The sequence below is a fragment of the Nyctibius grandis genome, chromosome 24, assembly GCF_013368605.1.
Source record: "Nyctibius grandis isolate bNycGra1 chromosome 24, bNycGra1.pri, whole genome shotgun sequence".
Lineage (NCBI taxonomy): Eukaryota > Metazoa > Chordata > Aves > Nyctibiiformes > Nyctibiidae > Nyctibius > Nyctibius grandis.
This window is the reverse complement of record NC_090681.1, coordinates 4233732-4247113: the sequence shown is the minus strand read 5'-3', so window position 1 is coordinate 4247113 and position 13382 is coordinate 4233732. Positions and strand designations below refer to the sequence as shown.

Sequence of the window (13382 nt, the reverse complement as noted above, 5' to 3'; positions counted from 1 at the left end):
GTGGGCGGGGAAAGTGGGACGTGCGCGGTGGCGAGGGGGCAGCGGTTAGCGCATGCGCGGTGCGCAGGCGGGAGAGGCGGCGCTTGGCGCATGCGCGGTGCGCAGGCGGGAAAGGCGGCGGCCTGCCGTGAGGGGCGGCCATGGCGGGGCCGTTCTTCCCCCCTAAGGCACTTAAAACACCACCACAAAAGCAGTTAAAAAAAAAATCCTAAAATACTTTTATTCAATAATTAAAATCTGTTGATGAGGAGACTGATATACAACGCAATGATTTAGTCTACAGGCGTACTGTACAACAGGGGGGAAGCTGTGAGGGAAGAGCCCCCGCTATCTCCTGCAGGCAGGCCCCAGCTGTGGGGTGAGGGCAGCCCAGGGTGCTGGGCCCCGGCCTGGGTGTTGGCACAGTGCAGAGGGACTGGGGGGAGAGCCTGGCCCACGCCGAGCAAGAAAGGAGACAGGTTTGTGAACAAGGCAAGTCCTCTCCCTTCCCACACCCTCCTCCTGCTGCGGATATTCCCTTTGTCACGTTAAGTGGCATCTCACACGTGTTAGGTTTTGTGCATGATACAGCAGTGGCCAATACCAGATTTTTTAGAAAAAAACCCCACATTTAGGAAGAACCAATATGAGATCATTCTCAGAAGAGAAAGAATATCTTAAGGTCACTTTTTAAACCTCTTCTTCCTCTCCCTTCCACCCGCACAGTGACATTATTAAGTTTCCAGCAGGTTTAGCTGTAAAAATGAGAAAAGGCAAATTTCACCCTGATTTGGGAGAGTAAAAAAACATCTGAGAGGAAGCCACAATAAAAAGAATTGACTACTCTCACAGCTTCCCCAAATTAAAAACTTTTAAAAAGGCAACAGTCATCTCCTGGGTCTGTAATTTGTTAAACAAGCCTAGATATCTCAAGACAAGATCCGTTAACATCACAAGAAGTGTGAGAGAGTGGGGAGGGAATGTTTTATACATTTGTGGGTTTTGTTTTTCTTTTTTTTTTTTTTTTTTTTAAACAAAAAGATGCAGCATATGTTAATATCTATACAATTCCCTTCCAGGATACCAAACCGTTGGTCAGTAGTGATTCAGGACATTAAGGACATGACAGAGACACAAGCAAAACCAAAAAAAATTACGAGTCACGTGTCAGTTGTCTGCCAGGTCAGCATCTGCGCAGGGTTCTCTGTACACAGCTAATATACACACGTGCTTCCTAGCACATCCACTCTCCACTCCTCAGCTTTCCAACACCGGAGCTGCCGGTTTTGTTCCCCACCCCCCTTGATAAGGGGGAGGAAACAAAGGAGTTGCATCCCCAAAAGCAGTCTGTACAGCTGAGAAGTGGGCCTGTCCGGGCTGAGAAAGGGAGCTGAGGAGCAAACCGTTCGTTCACATGTGCATGGTCTCCTGGCAGGGACGCTGGCACCGGAGCAGAGGCGTATTGCTGAGCCGCGCGAGGTATAGTGTTCAGTTCCAGCCTGATGGCACTCGAGACGTCATTTGTTCCAGTGAAATGCTACATTCAGACAGGATTCCCCTTCCCTGGCCGAAAGCCCTTTTCTGGATAGGTTTTGAAGGCAAATCTTGGAAGAGCCGAGGTTCCACCCTCGCTGTATTGCCTAGGAGAGGGACGCAGAGAACTTCCAGTCCTCCCGGGTCTCTTGCCCCCTTCTTGGAAGATTATGGTCGATGGTACCTAAAAGCAAAGTGAAACATCCAAATGTCACCTTTGGAACTCAGGTTAAATGGTTACCGAGGCACTACAGATGGCCCAAAAGAGTAAACTGAACTAGCTCTGACCTCTCAGCCCTCAGTGAAGCTGTTAACATCAAACAATTTCACCTCTGCCTTAGAAAGCTCTTGTGCTCTGCAAACACTCATCTCGGCCACACAGAGCAACTATTGAGGGGGAAAAAAAGCATCACTTGGGCCATGATCCATGGGTTACTTCACAGACAATATCTGAGCTAACTACCAAGGTGTTCTGGGGCCGTGGCTTCTGCTGCACACATCTCTAGCCCCTGAAGAGCACACTCCAGCTGCAAGGTCACACTGGTTTCAGATGCCCCTCAAACCAGCCACCAGTCAACACTTTTGAGTTCCCAGGATTGAAGCCCCAGTTTAGAGAAAAAACACTGGCTTCACGTCTGGTATTCCTCCAGTCACTCACCACCACCAAGGCAGGAAGGGACATTAAATCTGCACCTGTGGCACAAGTTTTTTTTTCTAAGGTTTTAACATTTTGCCTCTCAGCACTCCCCCTGCAGCACAGCTCTCCCAACAAGACTGGGACTCAGATGGCAATGTGGTCCCACTCACCTTGTGAACTGCTTGCTGTCCTCGTGGACTTCCATTTCACAGCTCTTAAACTCATTCAGCTCCTTCCGGATGGCAGCCTGCAGGAAGAGGGAGAAATCTTCTTTATCTCCTGCTAGGGCATACATATATTACCCTCTCGCCTATCTCAAGTGAGCTCAGACATGATAAGGAGGTGCTGTACCTCCAACACCCCTGCTCAGGGCTGATCTGTACCACCTTCCAGTGGTGCAGTGAAGAGTGAGAGCAGTTTTGATATGCAGGGCTGAGGCCCACAGCTCCTTCGGTAAAGGAAGGAGCTCAGACTCGCAGCAGCGTCCCCCAGCTTTGGCAGTCCGTTCACGCTAGGCTGAGTTTAATCTGCCTCCACGCTGAGGGCTGGCCAGTACCCACAGGCGGTCAGGGAAGACGAGAACAGATTGCTTCCCTGCCAGCTTCTTGCCTAGGCCTGCCCCAGCCTGCAAGGAACAGCAAGCACGTCTCCAACCAACGCCCTGCACCTTGCATCCTCTTAATATCACTCTGAAGCCGAGGCAGAGGCCACGCTGGCATGCAGAGCACGCCTGCCCGGGCTCCACGTCACCGCGGAGAGGGCAGGAAGCAGGGATGGAGACAGCACATGTGGGTGAAGAGACACTGGTGGTGCTCAGTGGGGTGGCAGAGGGAAAGATGAAGAGGGGAAGCAAAAGGAACAGAGCAAATCTCCTTGGCTCACATCCTTTTGCGTGGGACACCCTGATCTAGGTCCCCTCCCCACGTCTGGGGACACGGCGCTCCCCGTTACCTTGTCAGCTGGCGTTAGCTTTGTCCATGGCTTATCCGCTCGCCGGTCATAGTCTTGAGCATCTGTTACTTCTACGTATTCGTTAAACCTCAGGATCTTCCTGGCCTGCAGCTCTGCCACCGTAGGCCTTTGGCTAAGCTGAACACCAGCAAGAACAAAGAAAGTTCGTTTGTGCCTTGTCCACAAAGCAGTTCAGGACGAAGCATCCTGAGCAAAACTAAAACCAGTTCCCTCACTGGGCCTGAACCACAGATCCTACTAGGTCCTGCTCGCAGCCTGCAAGGGAACAGGCAAATCCTCTTACAGCCACTGTAACCTCGTTTGGATCACAAGGCCAAGCTAGGGCAGAACCAAGGCCACACTGCCAAGGAGAAGGAAGACACTGAGGGGTTTGGGAACGGTTTGGGAACAGCCATTGCAAGGGTGAGCCCTGCCTGACACCCTTAAACCAACCAAGCCCATACCCTGCTTCAGCAACACTCACATTTTATACCCACAGGCCCTTGGGAAGTTTTTTTTCCCCAGCTATGAGTAACAACCACAAGTGACTTGGACGTAATAGCTCAAAGCCACTGTTGCTCTGCTCAGCTTCTCCCACACTGCTGTTACTTTGGAAATTTGGATTTTGGGGAGCCTGGCGTGGAAGTCGTGGCCACTGAAGCACTCTGTTAAAGCAGCCAGGCCGGCACCAGCAAACTTTTCAAGCGCCAGGTGCCAAATTTAGTCCTCATCTAGCTTGTTACGCTTGACGCCAGCTCAGATCTATCACTGACAAACGTGGCTGCAGTGCCAACAGCTCACCGTTGGTGACAGTCCGCGTTCCAAAGTCACTGCAGTCAGAGGGCACTGGGGACACTTACACAACAGACCCGTGACTTCAGCCACAGCAAGGTACCTACTAGCCACCGCCATCCCCGCCAGCTCTGCCAGATGGCCGTCACAGCACGGCGGCCAGCAGTACCTTTCTGGTGAGCCTGCGTTTGATCTCGCGCTTCTCTGCTTGACGGTCAGCTTCATTTTTCGCTGCCAAGGGAAAAGAAAAAACAAATACATTTTTCCTCTAAGCATTACAGGGTTTGAAAAGTGCTTTCTGGACTTGAACAAAGAAGTGCATCGGGCTGTATCAGATTATCTACACACCTGAAAGCTCACCGTGGTGTGTCTGCGCTTATTACAGGCAGAGAGCGCAGTCTGCCTCCACACCCTGACTCACCAAGCACCCCCCGACTGACAGCAGCCATATGGGCCCTCACACAGCACGAGTGAGTCAGGCTCTCCAGCCCTGTCTACATTAAACATTAATGGCCATATTGTCAAAATACATCCCAGCCACTCTGCAGATTGCTCCTCCCCAAAGCCATTAGACTAATAGTTTAAAGAGAACAACAGCACAGATAAATATTTTAAATGGAAACTTCCTGAACGGACATTTCCCTTTCCTCAAGATGTTTATTTAAAACTTTTGCAGAGCAAGGTATGGCCAAGAGAAACACCATTGACTGAGCAACCAACTGCTGCTTTTTGGATCGTGCAATACAGTGCTGTAATGTCTGGACCACAAATAAAAGTCCAGCCCAAACAAAAACACCTTTAACAGTCCTTGCTGTGTAACATCTTAACCACTTCTCATACACCTCACCTTATCCTGAGCCAGTTTCTGATAGTAACAAAATACTGGGAAAAATTAGTGGAACTGCTTTACTACAGCGATAGAACCAAAGCACAGTCCTCCATCATGACATTTCAAGCAGATTCCGGGTACACCTGGACTCAGATGTTAAAGGCAAATTTATTTTAGTACTTAGGCCCACTAGAGAAGCATTACTCACGTTGAAGGATGTTCCTCTGCTCCAGTTCTTCCGCTGTCGGTCTCTGACTCAGTCGCCTAAAGAAAAGCATGACAAGTGTGTAACGTTTTATCTCATCATTCATCAGTAGGGGATGAAGAATACAACTGCTTGGTTTCAGTGCACTGGGAAGGCTCCTCAACACCCCTCTGTCACCAGAGGGGATCACCGCTGCCCCATTTTGCACTCTCCTCCACCCAAACAGCTGCTCACCCCCAGGCACGGGTTTGGAAAGTGCTATGGCCTCTCAAAAGCTCAGAGGCAGCTTCACAGGGAACTCAAGCAGATGGCAGAGCCTGGACTAGCAGCAGCCCCAGCTTAACCCACCACCTAAAGAATCAGCACTCAGTCTACGTCTGTCCACGACTTTATGTGCCATCCATATTTTACAGCAGTAACACCTCTGTAGTCCTTGAGATTTTTCCCCTCTCGGTCCATTTAACACCTGGAAACAGGCGCCTGTCAGGGGATATTGCTCAATTCCAGGAGGAACTTCCAACCTTTATAACCAAGGGGGGAAAAGCAACACTTAACCTCCCAGCCCTGATCCAGCAGCAGCACCCAACCACCCATCATCTTCCAGCCCAGGCTGCTTAGACAAGGCAACAGCTTTGTCCAATGCCACTCCTCACGCCGCGCCAACGGCTCAAACGTAACATCCTCCTCCATTCTTCGTACCTGATCAGCGTCGTCCCGATCTGGTGCCGAATTTCATTCCACTCCTCCTTGCTCTTCCGAGGGAAGACGATCTTCTCCTCCTGTGGCGTGGTCGCGTTCCCCAGCTTTATCGCTAGCGTGTCTTTCCTCTTCACTTTGTTAGCCAGCGTGCCTGTGGCGAGGAAGAGCAACGGGATGTGACTGAAGACTGCAGTGCCTGAGCACAGCGATGCCAGCCACGTGCCCCTGGCAGTTGTGCTCTCTCCTGGGGCTGGCTTTCCAAGCTCAGCACTACAGCTCCTGAGCTAGCCGGAGCTAACCCTACAGCAACAGCCAGCATTTCGGTGTGATGCCCACCTAAAGGGGTGCGACAGCACAAGCTGTTGGAGGAGCCACCTGTAACTGGAGGGGGTGCACCTCAGCAGAAGAGCGTACAGGTTTGGCTGTAGAGCCTTTGAAAAAATGAGGAAGAGGACATGTGGAACACCACAAAACCAAGTACCAGCTGCTTTGAAGCACCGCATGAACTAGCTCTTTGATCCAGATCTCAATACAGCCAGGCACGAGTTCAGCAGAGAAGAAAAGCCACCTGCAATGTCAAAGCCTTACTGTTATGGCTTTCATCTTCTTCCTCATCCTCATCATCTTTGTACAGGATGGGCCCCTCCGAGTCCGAGTCGCTCATCCCTTCGTCTCCTTCCTGCTCCTCTGGCAGGACCTGGGGTACCAGTTTTGGGATGACTGTGACAGATGGCACGTCTCCAATATACACACGAGGGCCCGAATTCTGCTCCTCTTCCTGGTCGTCATCTTCCTCTTCCTCATCGTCTGGACTAACGAGAAGCACACTATTACATCTCTTAACGCATGCCACGGGGGCTGGGGACTACCCCTGAGATCAACACCTTGTTAGCTCTCCTCAGCTCACAGAAGGCAGGTCTGTGCAGAGCCCAGGAACCAGAGGTGCAAGAGCAGCCCCACGATCCTGCTCCATCCCCTCTCTCCAAAGCTCAGGGAACTCTGGCAGAGGAAATGCCAGAGGCAGGTTCTTCGCAGGACCAAACAGCCCTCTCACCCCCCTACTCTGGGATTTTCAGGTTCAACTCTGTTATAATGCAAGACAGTCCTTTTCCCACTTCTGTTTTGCAAAACGAAAGGCTAAGAAAGGCCACAAATGGATGAAATCCAGGACCTCGTTTTGTCTGGGTGCAATTAAAGACAGGCCTGGATTCCTGGCACCAGCCTGTGTTTGTAGTCTGGAACCCATTTTCCTTTGTGAGCAATAAAACCCCAGAACCAGGGTTAATTTCACAGGGAAGATGCACTGACCCCCTAAAGAGGCTGAAACACAGATTCAGCCATCGGGCAAAATGGTTTCTAGGCTGTTGCAAAAAACAACAAAGCAGCCAGCCCTGCCCACAGCCCTGCCCACAGCCCTCCCCGCCGTCACAGCCTCGCAGGGAGTGTGACACCAACGTGTCGGAGCCCAGCGTGACCCACACCCCTGCTAGGTGTTACCACACACACACACACACACACACACGGGAGGTACTCACACTTTCAGCATCTCAATGGTGACAGGCAGGGACCTCGTCCTGCCCAGGCTGCCGCTGTCTTCTCCAAAGCCATCATTCTCGAAGAGCAGCGAGTGAGCCCTGTGCGACCCCTCGGCAGGGGGGGTGACAGGCAGAGGACTGGCCAGAGCCTGCTGGATACGGATGTGCAATGGGATCTGGGGCAGGCGAGGCAGCACGTGACCTTCGCCAAACCCTTGCTCTGATGTCCTCTTCGACACTTCCAAGGACCTGAAGTCTTCAGGAGGAGGAGGAGTCTCTTTGGGTAGGTCCAAGGAGTGTGGAGGGTCCAAGACAGGGGTGGAGACAGGCAAGGGCATGCGTGGAGGTTCGGGGGGTATGTGCGTGGGCAGCGGCGGCGAAGGGGAGGGCGGTGGGTAAACAGGGGTCATGTGCATCGGTATCGGGGCGGGGCGGTTGGTTGTCACTGTCCTGTCGCTCAGGGGCTTGGAAGCGATAGCTGCCTCTGACGTGGTGTTGGGCAGGAGGCCTCTCTTCGGTGGGAGAGGAGGGGAAGGCTTGGACAAGCCTGTACCACTGTTCATTGCTTGAGAAAGTTCAGCTGGAAATGAAAAACACAAAAGCCGCTGTATTTAACAGGGCATTTTCCAGCTACCAGCGTGGAATAAGCACAGCAAAGCACTCAGAGCCTTGGACCAAGCAATCTCAGCTGCTTTTCTGCTAAAACACAGGGCCAGAAATAACCAGGTTGCAAGCCTCTAGTTTGCCCTTCCTGCAGCAAAGGTGAGACTTGGAAGAGCAGCCAGAAACAAGCAGGCTGGGAGAGGGCTGTGCATCCTGCTGCTTTGGAGAGAGAGAAACAGCACCAGCCCTCGAGTGACAGCAGATGGAGCTCACCCAGACCAGCACGCTGCCTCAGCCAAGGAATGCAGGTATGCAGGGCACTTTATGGCTATATTTACAGCATCAGGTTGCAAAGGAATCTGAGACATCCAGGACACCCCAGACTCCAGTTGTGTTAATGGCTCCTTTGGACATGAAAAAAAACACTTTTGGGGAAGTCTCCTTCAAAAGCAAAAGTCAGAACTGCAGCAGCAGTGTGCTCTGCCCCTCTCCATTCACCTGCCAGCCCCAGCCCAAGAACACCTTCCTGCCAGCAGCTCCTGCCTGTTGGAGGACGAGGTTCTGCTCTACTCCCTCCACACTCTGTTCCTGAAGCCCCATATAAGCTTCTCCGCAACTACAAAAGAAACAGCAAAACTTCCAAAAAGAGTTAAGAGCCTTGAGTCCACACAGTTTGTCTGCTGTGAGAGAGAGACGTGGGGACTGTGTCCTATCATGGAGAACGCCTTCAGCAGGCAACCTCGGGTTCCTGGAACACCCTTTGGCTCCTAGGGAAGAAGCTGCACCTGCAAAGACTGCTCTCACTTTAGGAGTTTGTAGCCTTTAACGTTTAACATCGATGGCAGGTTTTGCCCACCTGCTTGAAGAGGATCAGATTTCCTGCACATCACCTGGAGCAGGTGATGGTCACGCAGCGGTGGCCCCAGCACGGAGCCGGGAGGAATCCGCGGTACCTGACACAAGAGGGTGCTGCAAGCAGGGAGTGTTTCACCGAGATAAGGCTGCATAACTGGAGAGAGGTGGGTGCATTTTTGGGATGTTTAGCATTTTCAGACTTTCCCCTTCTAGATGAAGGGCCAGATTGTGCAAAACACCGAGTGCCCTCAGCTCCCATCAGCTTCAGCCCAGAGGGATTCCAGTATCTCCTCGACAGTGCTCAAAGCCTGTCAGGACCAGGCTCGAGTCACCTTCAGGTCATGATTGATAGATTTGGAAAGGGACCGAGTCGCTGGCAGAAGGGAGAGGGGACAGAAGGGGGCTGGGTGCTGCTCAGAGCACCCTTCTGAGCCAGCCTGTCTCCCTTCAGTGCGATAAACCCAGTGCAACGACTGGCACCACCTCTTGTGATGTGCCACTGTGGCTGGAGCCGGTGCTCTAGCACAGGCTGCAGTAACTGCGGCTCCTGAAACCACAGCACCAAGCACCAGGGCTGCCACCAAGCTCCCGGCCAGTGGGACAGCACCCTGTGCCCACCTGCTTTTTCAAGCTGACACCGATTAAATTCCCCCTCTCCAAAAGCATTCCCTGAGCCTTATTTTCAGCTGCTGCGTCAGACACCAGAACTGCTCAGAGAATGAATGTAAGGGAGCACCTTCATGAAGGAACCAAGTGGTGATCTGCACATTAAGAGTCCTCCCCTGCCTTAGGTTGTAACAGCACATGCATGCTGGAGTCAGAGTGTGCATCAAAGACCTGGGAAGAGGTCATTAAGCCAATTCCACTGCTGCTGTTTACCCACAGCAACAACCCCAGGCTCACGCAGCAATGACCTGCCGCAGTTCCAGCTCCACCGTACCGGATGCTCGGCCCTGCAGAGGGCTGCACAGCCTCTCTCTGTACCTGCATTCTCATCCAGGAGACCAAAGAGGGGCTGGCTGCTCTCCTCTCCTCCCCTCCACACCCCTGCAGCTGCAGGTGCACCAAGCCCAGCCCTGTATTGTTGGGGAGAGAGGCAGGCTGGGTCTGAACATATGTTTGATCAACTGCTGTCTTCAGCCACATTTTTTTGTTCCGCAAGAACCTCCTGCAATTAGCACTGGGGCATTTCAAATACCATCTGTGATGTGTGCAAGCAGCTTAAAGAAAACAAGAAAGTATTTCATGGAGTGCTCGGGCACGGTCAGGCTAATCAAGCTGGTCTGGCACACAGGAGTGTTTAATACCATATCAAGGTCGCTTGCAAAACCTGCTAGAGCAAGGAGAAGCCCCAAGCAGAACAGAGTGATGCAGTTCGCACTGACAGCCGTGGCCCAGGCTGCCTCAGATGGTGACCCGCACACGATCTAAGGCTCCACCACTGCCTCCCAAACCACACCTGGGTAGCACCTCCAGTTTCTGTGGTAACAGTACAGACCTGGCTGATTGGTCTTCCCAGGAACCTCCCTCCTGATCTGCACTAGCCTCTGCTAATCCAACCCAAAGATCAGATTAGCAGGTGGCGTGTGACATATGACCAGGCATCGACTGGGTGGAAGTTGTCTCATTTACTTCAGCAATGTTGCATCTTTAAGACCTCTAAAATTCCTAAAGAGAGCAAGGGGCTTATTCAGCTTTAAGAAACTCTCCCCTGATCTTCTGCTTAGAAAAGTTACAGAGATAAAGACATTTACTTCTTTAAACAGCAAGATTCAGCTCAAATTAGAGTTGATCTGATTTATCCCCAGGACAAGACTAATATGGCAATACCTTGGCCACAGACCTTAGAGAAGGTGCCCGAATATAACCAGGGAATTCTGAACTATCCCAGCCAGCTCCTGGCCTCTCTGCACCAAGTGGAAACCACACAGCCCAGCAGTGACAGCCATAATGGACGTTGTTGGGTGTGATGGAGATTTTTTGGGTTTGCTTTTTTGCAAAGACCAGTTGAAAGCATCGATTCTCACTGATCATAGTCTTGCAAAGCAAAAAACTCATACGCCATCCACCAATCCCAGCTGTCCACAGCTGAACCCCAGCCTTCAGTGAAGCATCAACATCCAAAGACACTGTCTTAGGGTTGACAGAGGAATGCCTTCCCCTCTCCTTGCACCACTCCCATTCCTGCCAAAAGCAGGCAGGGATCCCCTCCTGCAGGCAGCTGTTGGAAACACGCAGCTCTGACAGACTGGATGGCTTACGGCAGAAGACTCCAGTGACCTACGAGGGATGGCTGAGGGAGCTGGGGGTGTTTAGCCTGGAGAAGAGGAGGCTCAGAGGTGACCTTAGTGCAGTCTACAACTACCTGAAGGGGGGTTGTAGTGAAGTGGGAGTCGGCCTCTTCTCCCGGGCAACCAGTGATAGGACAAGAGGACACAGCCTCAAGCTTCACCAGGGGAGGTTCAGGTTGGACATTAGGAAGCATTTCTTCTCAGCAAGGGTCATTAGCCATTGGAAGGGGCTGCCCAGGGAGGTGGTGGAGTCACCATCTCTGGAGGGGTTTAAGAAAAGGCTGGACATGGCACTTAGTGCCCTGGTCTAGTTGACATGGTGGTGTCAGGGCAACGGTTGGACTCGATGATCCCTGAGATCTCTTCCAACCTGGTTGATTCTGTGATTCTGTGTAATTACGTTGTTCTCAGCACACGTACGCCCTGGCTAAACACTGGCAGATCTTCCGACTCCATCCTTGACTGTATTCAGAAAAGATGGTCAGACATTCATGATACAACATTTGCTACTAAAAATCTTCACCTACGAAGGGAAGAGACTTTCAGAGCAAGGGCTCCAGAACATCCCAGGGCACAAAAACCACCTTACAGAGGCACTTACCTATTACTGAGTTGCTATTTCTGTTGACGGGTTTGGGAGGAGGGACGGGAGGCTGTTTGGCAGGAGCTGTGCTGGTTGTACTGGTGGGAACGGTAGTGTTGGCACCGGCGAGAGCAGGGGGCAGAGTCCTGGGGGCTGGGGAAGGGGCAGCTGGGGAATTGACTGTCTTTGCCGCAACAGGGGCTGTGGTGGAGGGTGCAGTTTTTGCAGTGCTGCTGGCAGGCGTCGGATCCTTCGCTTGCGCTTCACTTGCCTCCTGGGAAGCGGAGGGAGGTCTTTTTGGAGGAAGCAGAGGCTGTCTGGGAACATACGGTTCCTGAGGTGGTTCCAGTTCGGGCCCAGAGTGGCTGCTGGAGGAGCCTGCAAAGTGAGACAGCTCTGCTTAAGAGACTGGAGGGCTCAGAGAAGGGTGGGAAGAATCAGGTAAGAATTCAAAACTGCTCCTGGAAAATCAAACAGCTGATTTTGCACACATTTGGTTTCTTACCCTGCCTCTTCTTTGGTTCCTCTGCTGGAACAGGCTTCCTGAGGCCAGACGGCTTTGTGGCCTCTTCCTCCTGGCTGGCCAGGTTACAAACCCCCAGCCCACCGATTGGGACTGTGTGGCCATTCTTCAGTGCAGGTGGGTTCAGCTTGTCTGGTTCCTCACCATCTACAAGGGGACGGGAGGGGACAGAAGCAAACAGAAAACACTCAGAAAGCACGAGACGGAGGAGACGTGGCTGAGCTGACCCAACTGCCATCGATCCGCACCAGCTTCTCGCTGGCTTCTGAACCAGCTGGTCTTCAGTCTACCTCCTGCAGAGGAGAGCACAGCAACACCAGCTACCTGAGGCTGAGAGCCCTTGATTTCATTATCAACAAGCAAAACAGTACAGCCCTGTAGCCCATCAAGTGTTTTTCTTCTCCAGCAGCCTCTTAACCTACCATCTCCTTTAGAAAGAATGCTACTGCGTTTAAGCCTAGGATGCCCAACGCTGTGCCACAGCCCAAGGAAGCTGCAATCACAGTTAAAACCCTCCAGCAGCTTCTGTATCTACCCACCATCACAGAGCATTCACAAATTATCTGCTGCAATACCAATTCCAACACTAGCCAACTAATCTACTGGACATACAATAAAATATTTTGATAAAGTCTTAAAATTAGTTGAAGAAACTTCTGTTTCTACCCTGAATTTGGTGCAAAAATCACTGCTCTGCCGAAAACATCCCACAGCGAGGCATATTTCCTCACTTTTTTACCTTTGTTTTAATCAGATGTAATGATACATCTCCAGAATCTGATGTAGTTCAGCTTGACTATTTCTGCTTTTACAGATGGAGTTTCCCAACTGTTAGAAGCAAGATCTCTTTGGGAAAAAAAAACTATCCTCTTTTCAGCCCATGCTTTTGGCTTTTGAGAGCATGTAAAGCCCTAGTCACAACGAGGAAATAATCATTCTCTGCCTCTGTCATTGTCCTGACAGGATGAACCCTTGATAATATTATTCCCAAAACCAGGCTTAGCATCCACTCTAAAGGTGCATTGCCCATTTTGACTGCTTTCCGACTCAAGAAAACTTGAATAGATACATCACTGATTTGATGAAAAATCCTTTGCACTTTCAGTCTACCACCTCTCAAACAATTGCAGCACATGGCACCATGGCCCCCAGGTGTCAGACCCCAGCATGCTCCGTTGCTCTGATTTTTGATCATTTATTCCACTGCCCTCTTCACCTCTTCTCTCCCCACCAAGGTATGACCTCCCCTTCCCTAACCTGGTGTTATTCAGAAGCTGAAAGCAAAGGTGCCAAGAAGTCAAAAGCTCCCTGGGCTTTCTTTTCTGCAAAAACCCACGCCCTTGGATCCCGAGAGGAGATGGATGACC

General features: G+C 51.5%; 1 protein-coding gene across 23 annotated transcripts in view; it reads right to left on the bottom strand.

The window, feature by feature from the left end:
* Positions 1 to 194: 194 nt before the first annotated feature.
* PHACTR4 (phosphatase and actin regulator 4) overlaps positions 195 to 13382 on the bottom strand; it is a 76602-nt gene continuing 63414 nt past the window's right edge. For all 23 annotated transcript variants that reach the window (XM_068417589.1, XM_068417588.1, XM_068417597.1 and 20 more), the window contains 10 exons: positions 11998 to 12162; positions 11511 to 11870; positions 7161 to 7740; positions 6214 to 6437; positions 5626 to 5776; positions 4930 to 4985; positions 4062 to 4123; positions 3101 to 3238; positions 2320 to 2396; positions 195 to 1696 (listed from right to left, as the gene is read on the bottom strand). In XM_068417589.1, coding sequence (XP_068273690.1) covers positions 1681 to 1696; positions 2320 to 2396; positions 3101 to 3238; positions 4062 to 4123; positions 4930 to 4985; positions 5626 to 5776; positions 6214 to 6437; positions 7161 to 7740; positions 11511 to 11870; positions 11998 to 12162 — 1829 coding nt within the window. In that variant the 3' untranslated portion in view covers positions 195 to 1680. The remainder of the gene's footprint in view (positions 1697 to 2319; positions 2397 to 3100; positions 3239 to 4061; positions 4124 to 4929; positions 4986 to 5625; positions 5777 to 6213; positions 6438 to 7160; positions 7741 to 11510; positions 11871 to 11997; positions 12163 to 13382) is intronic.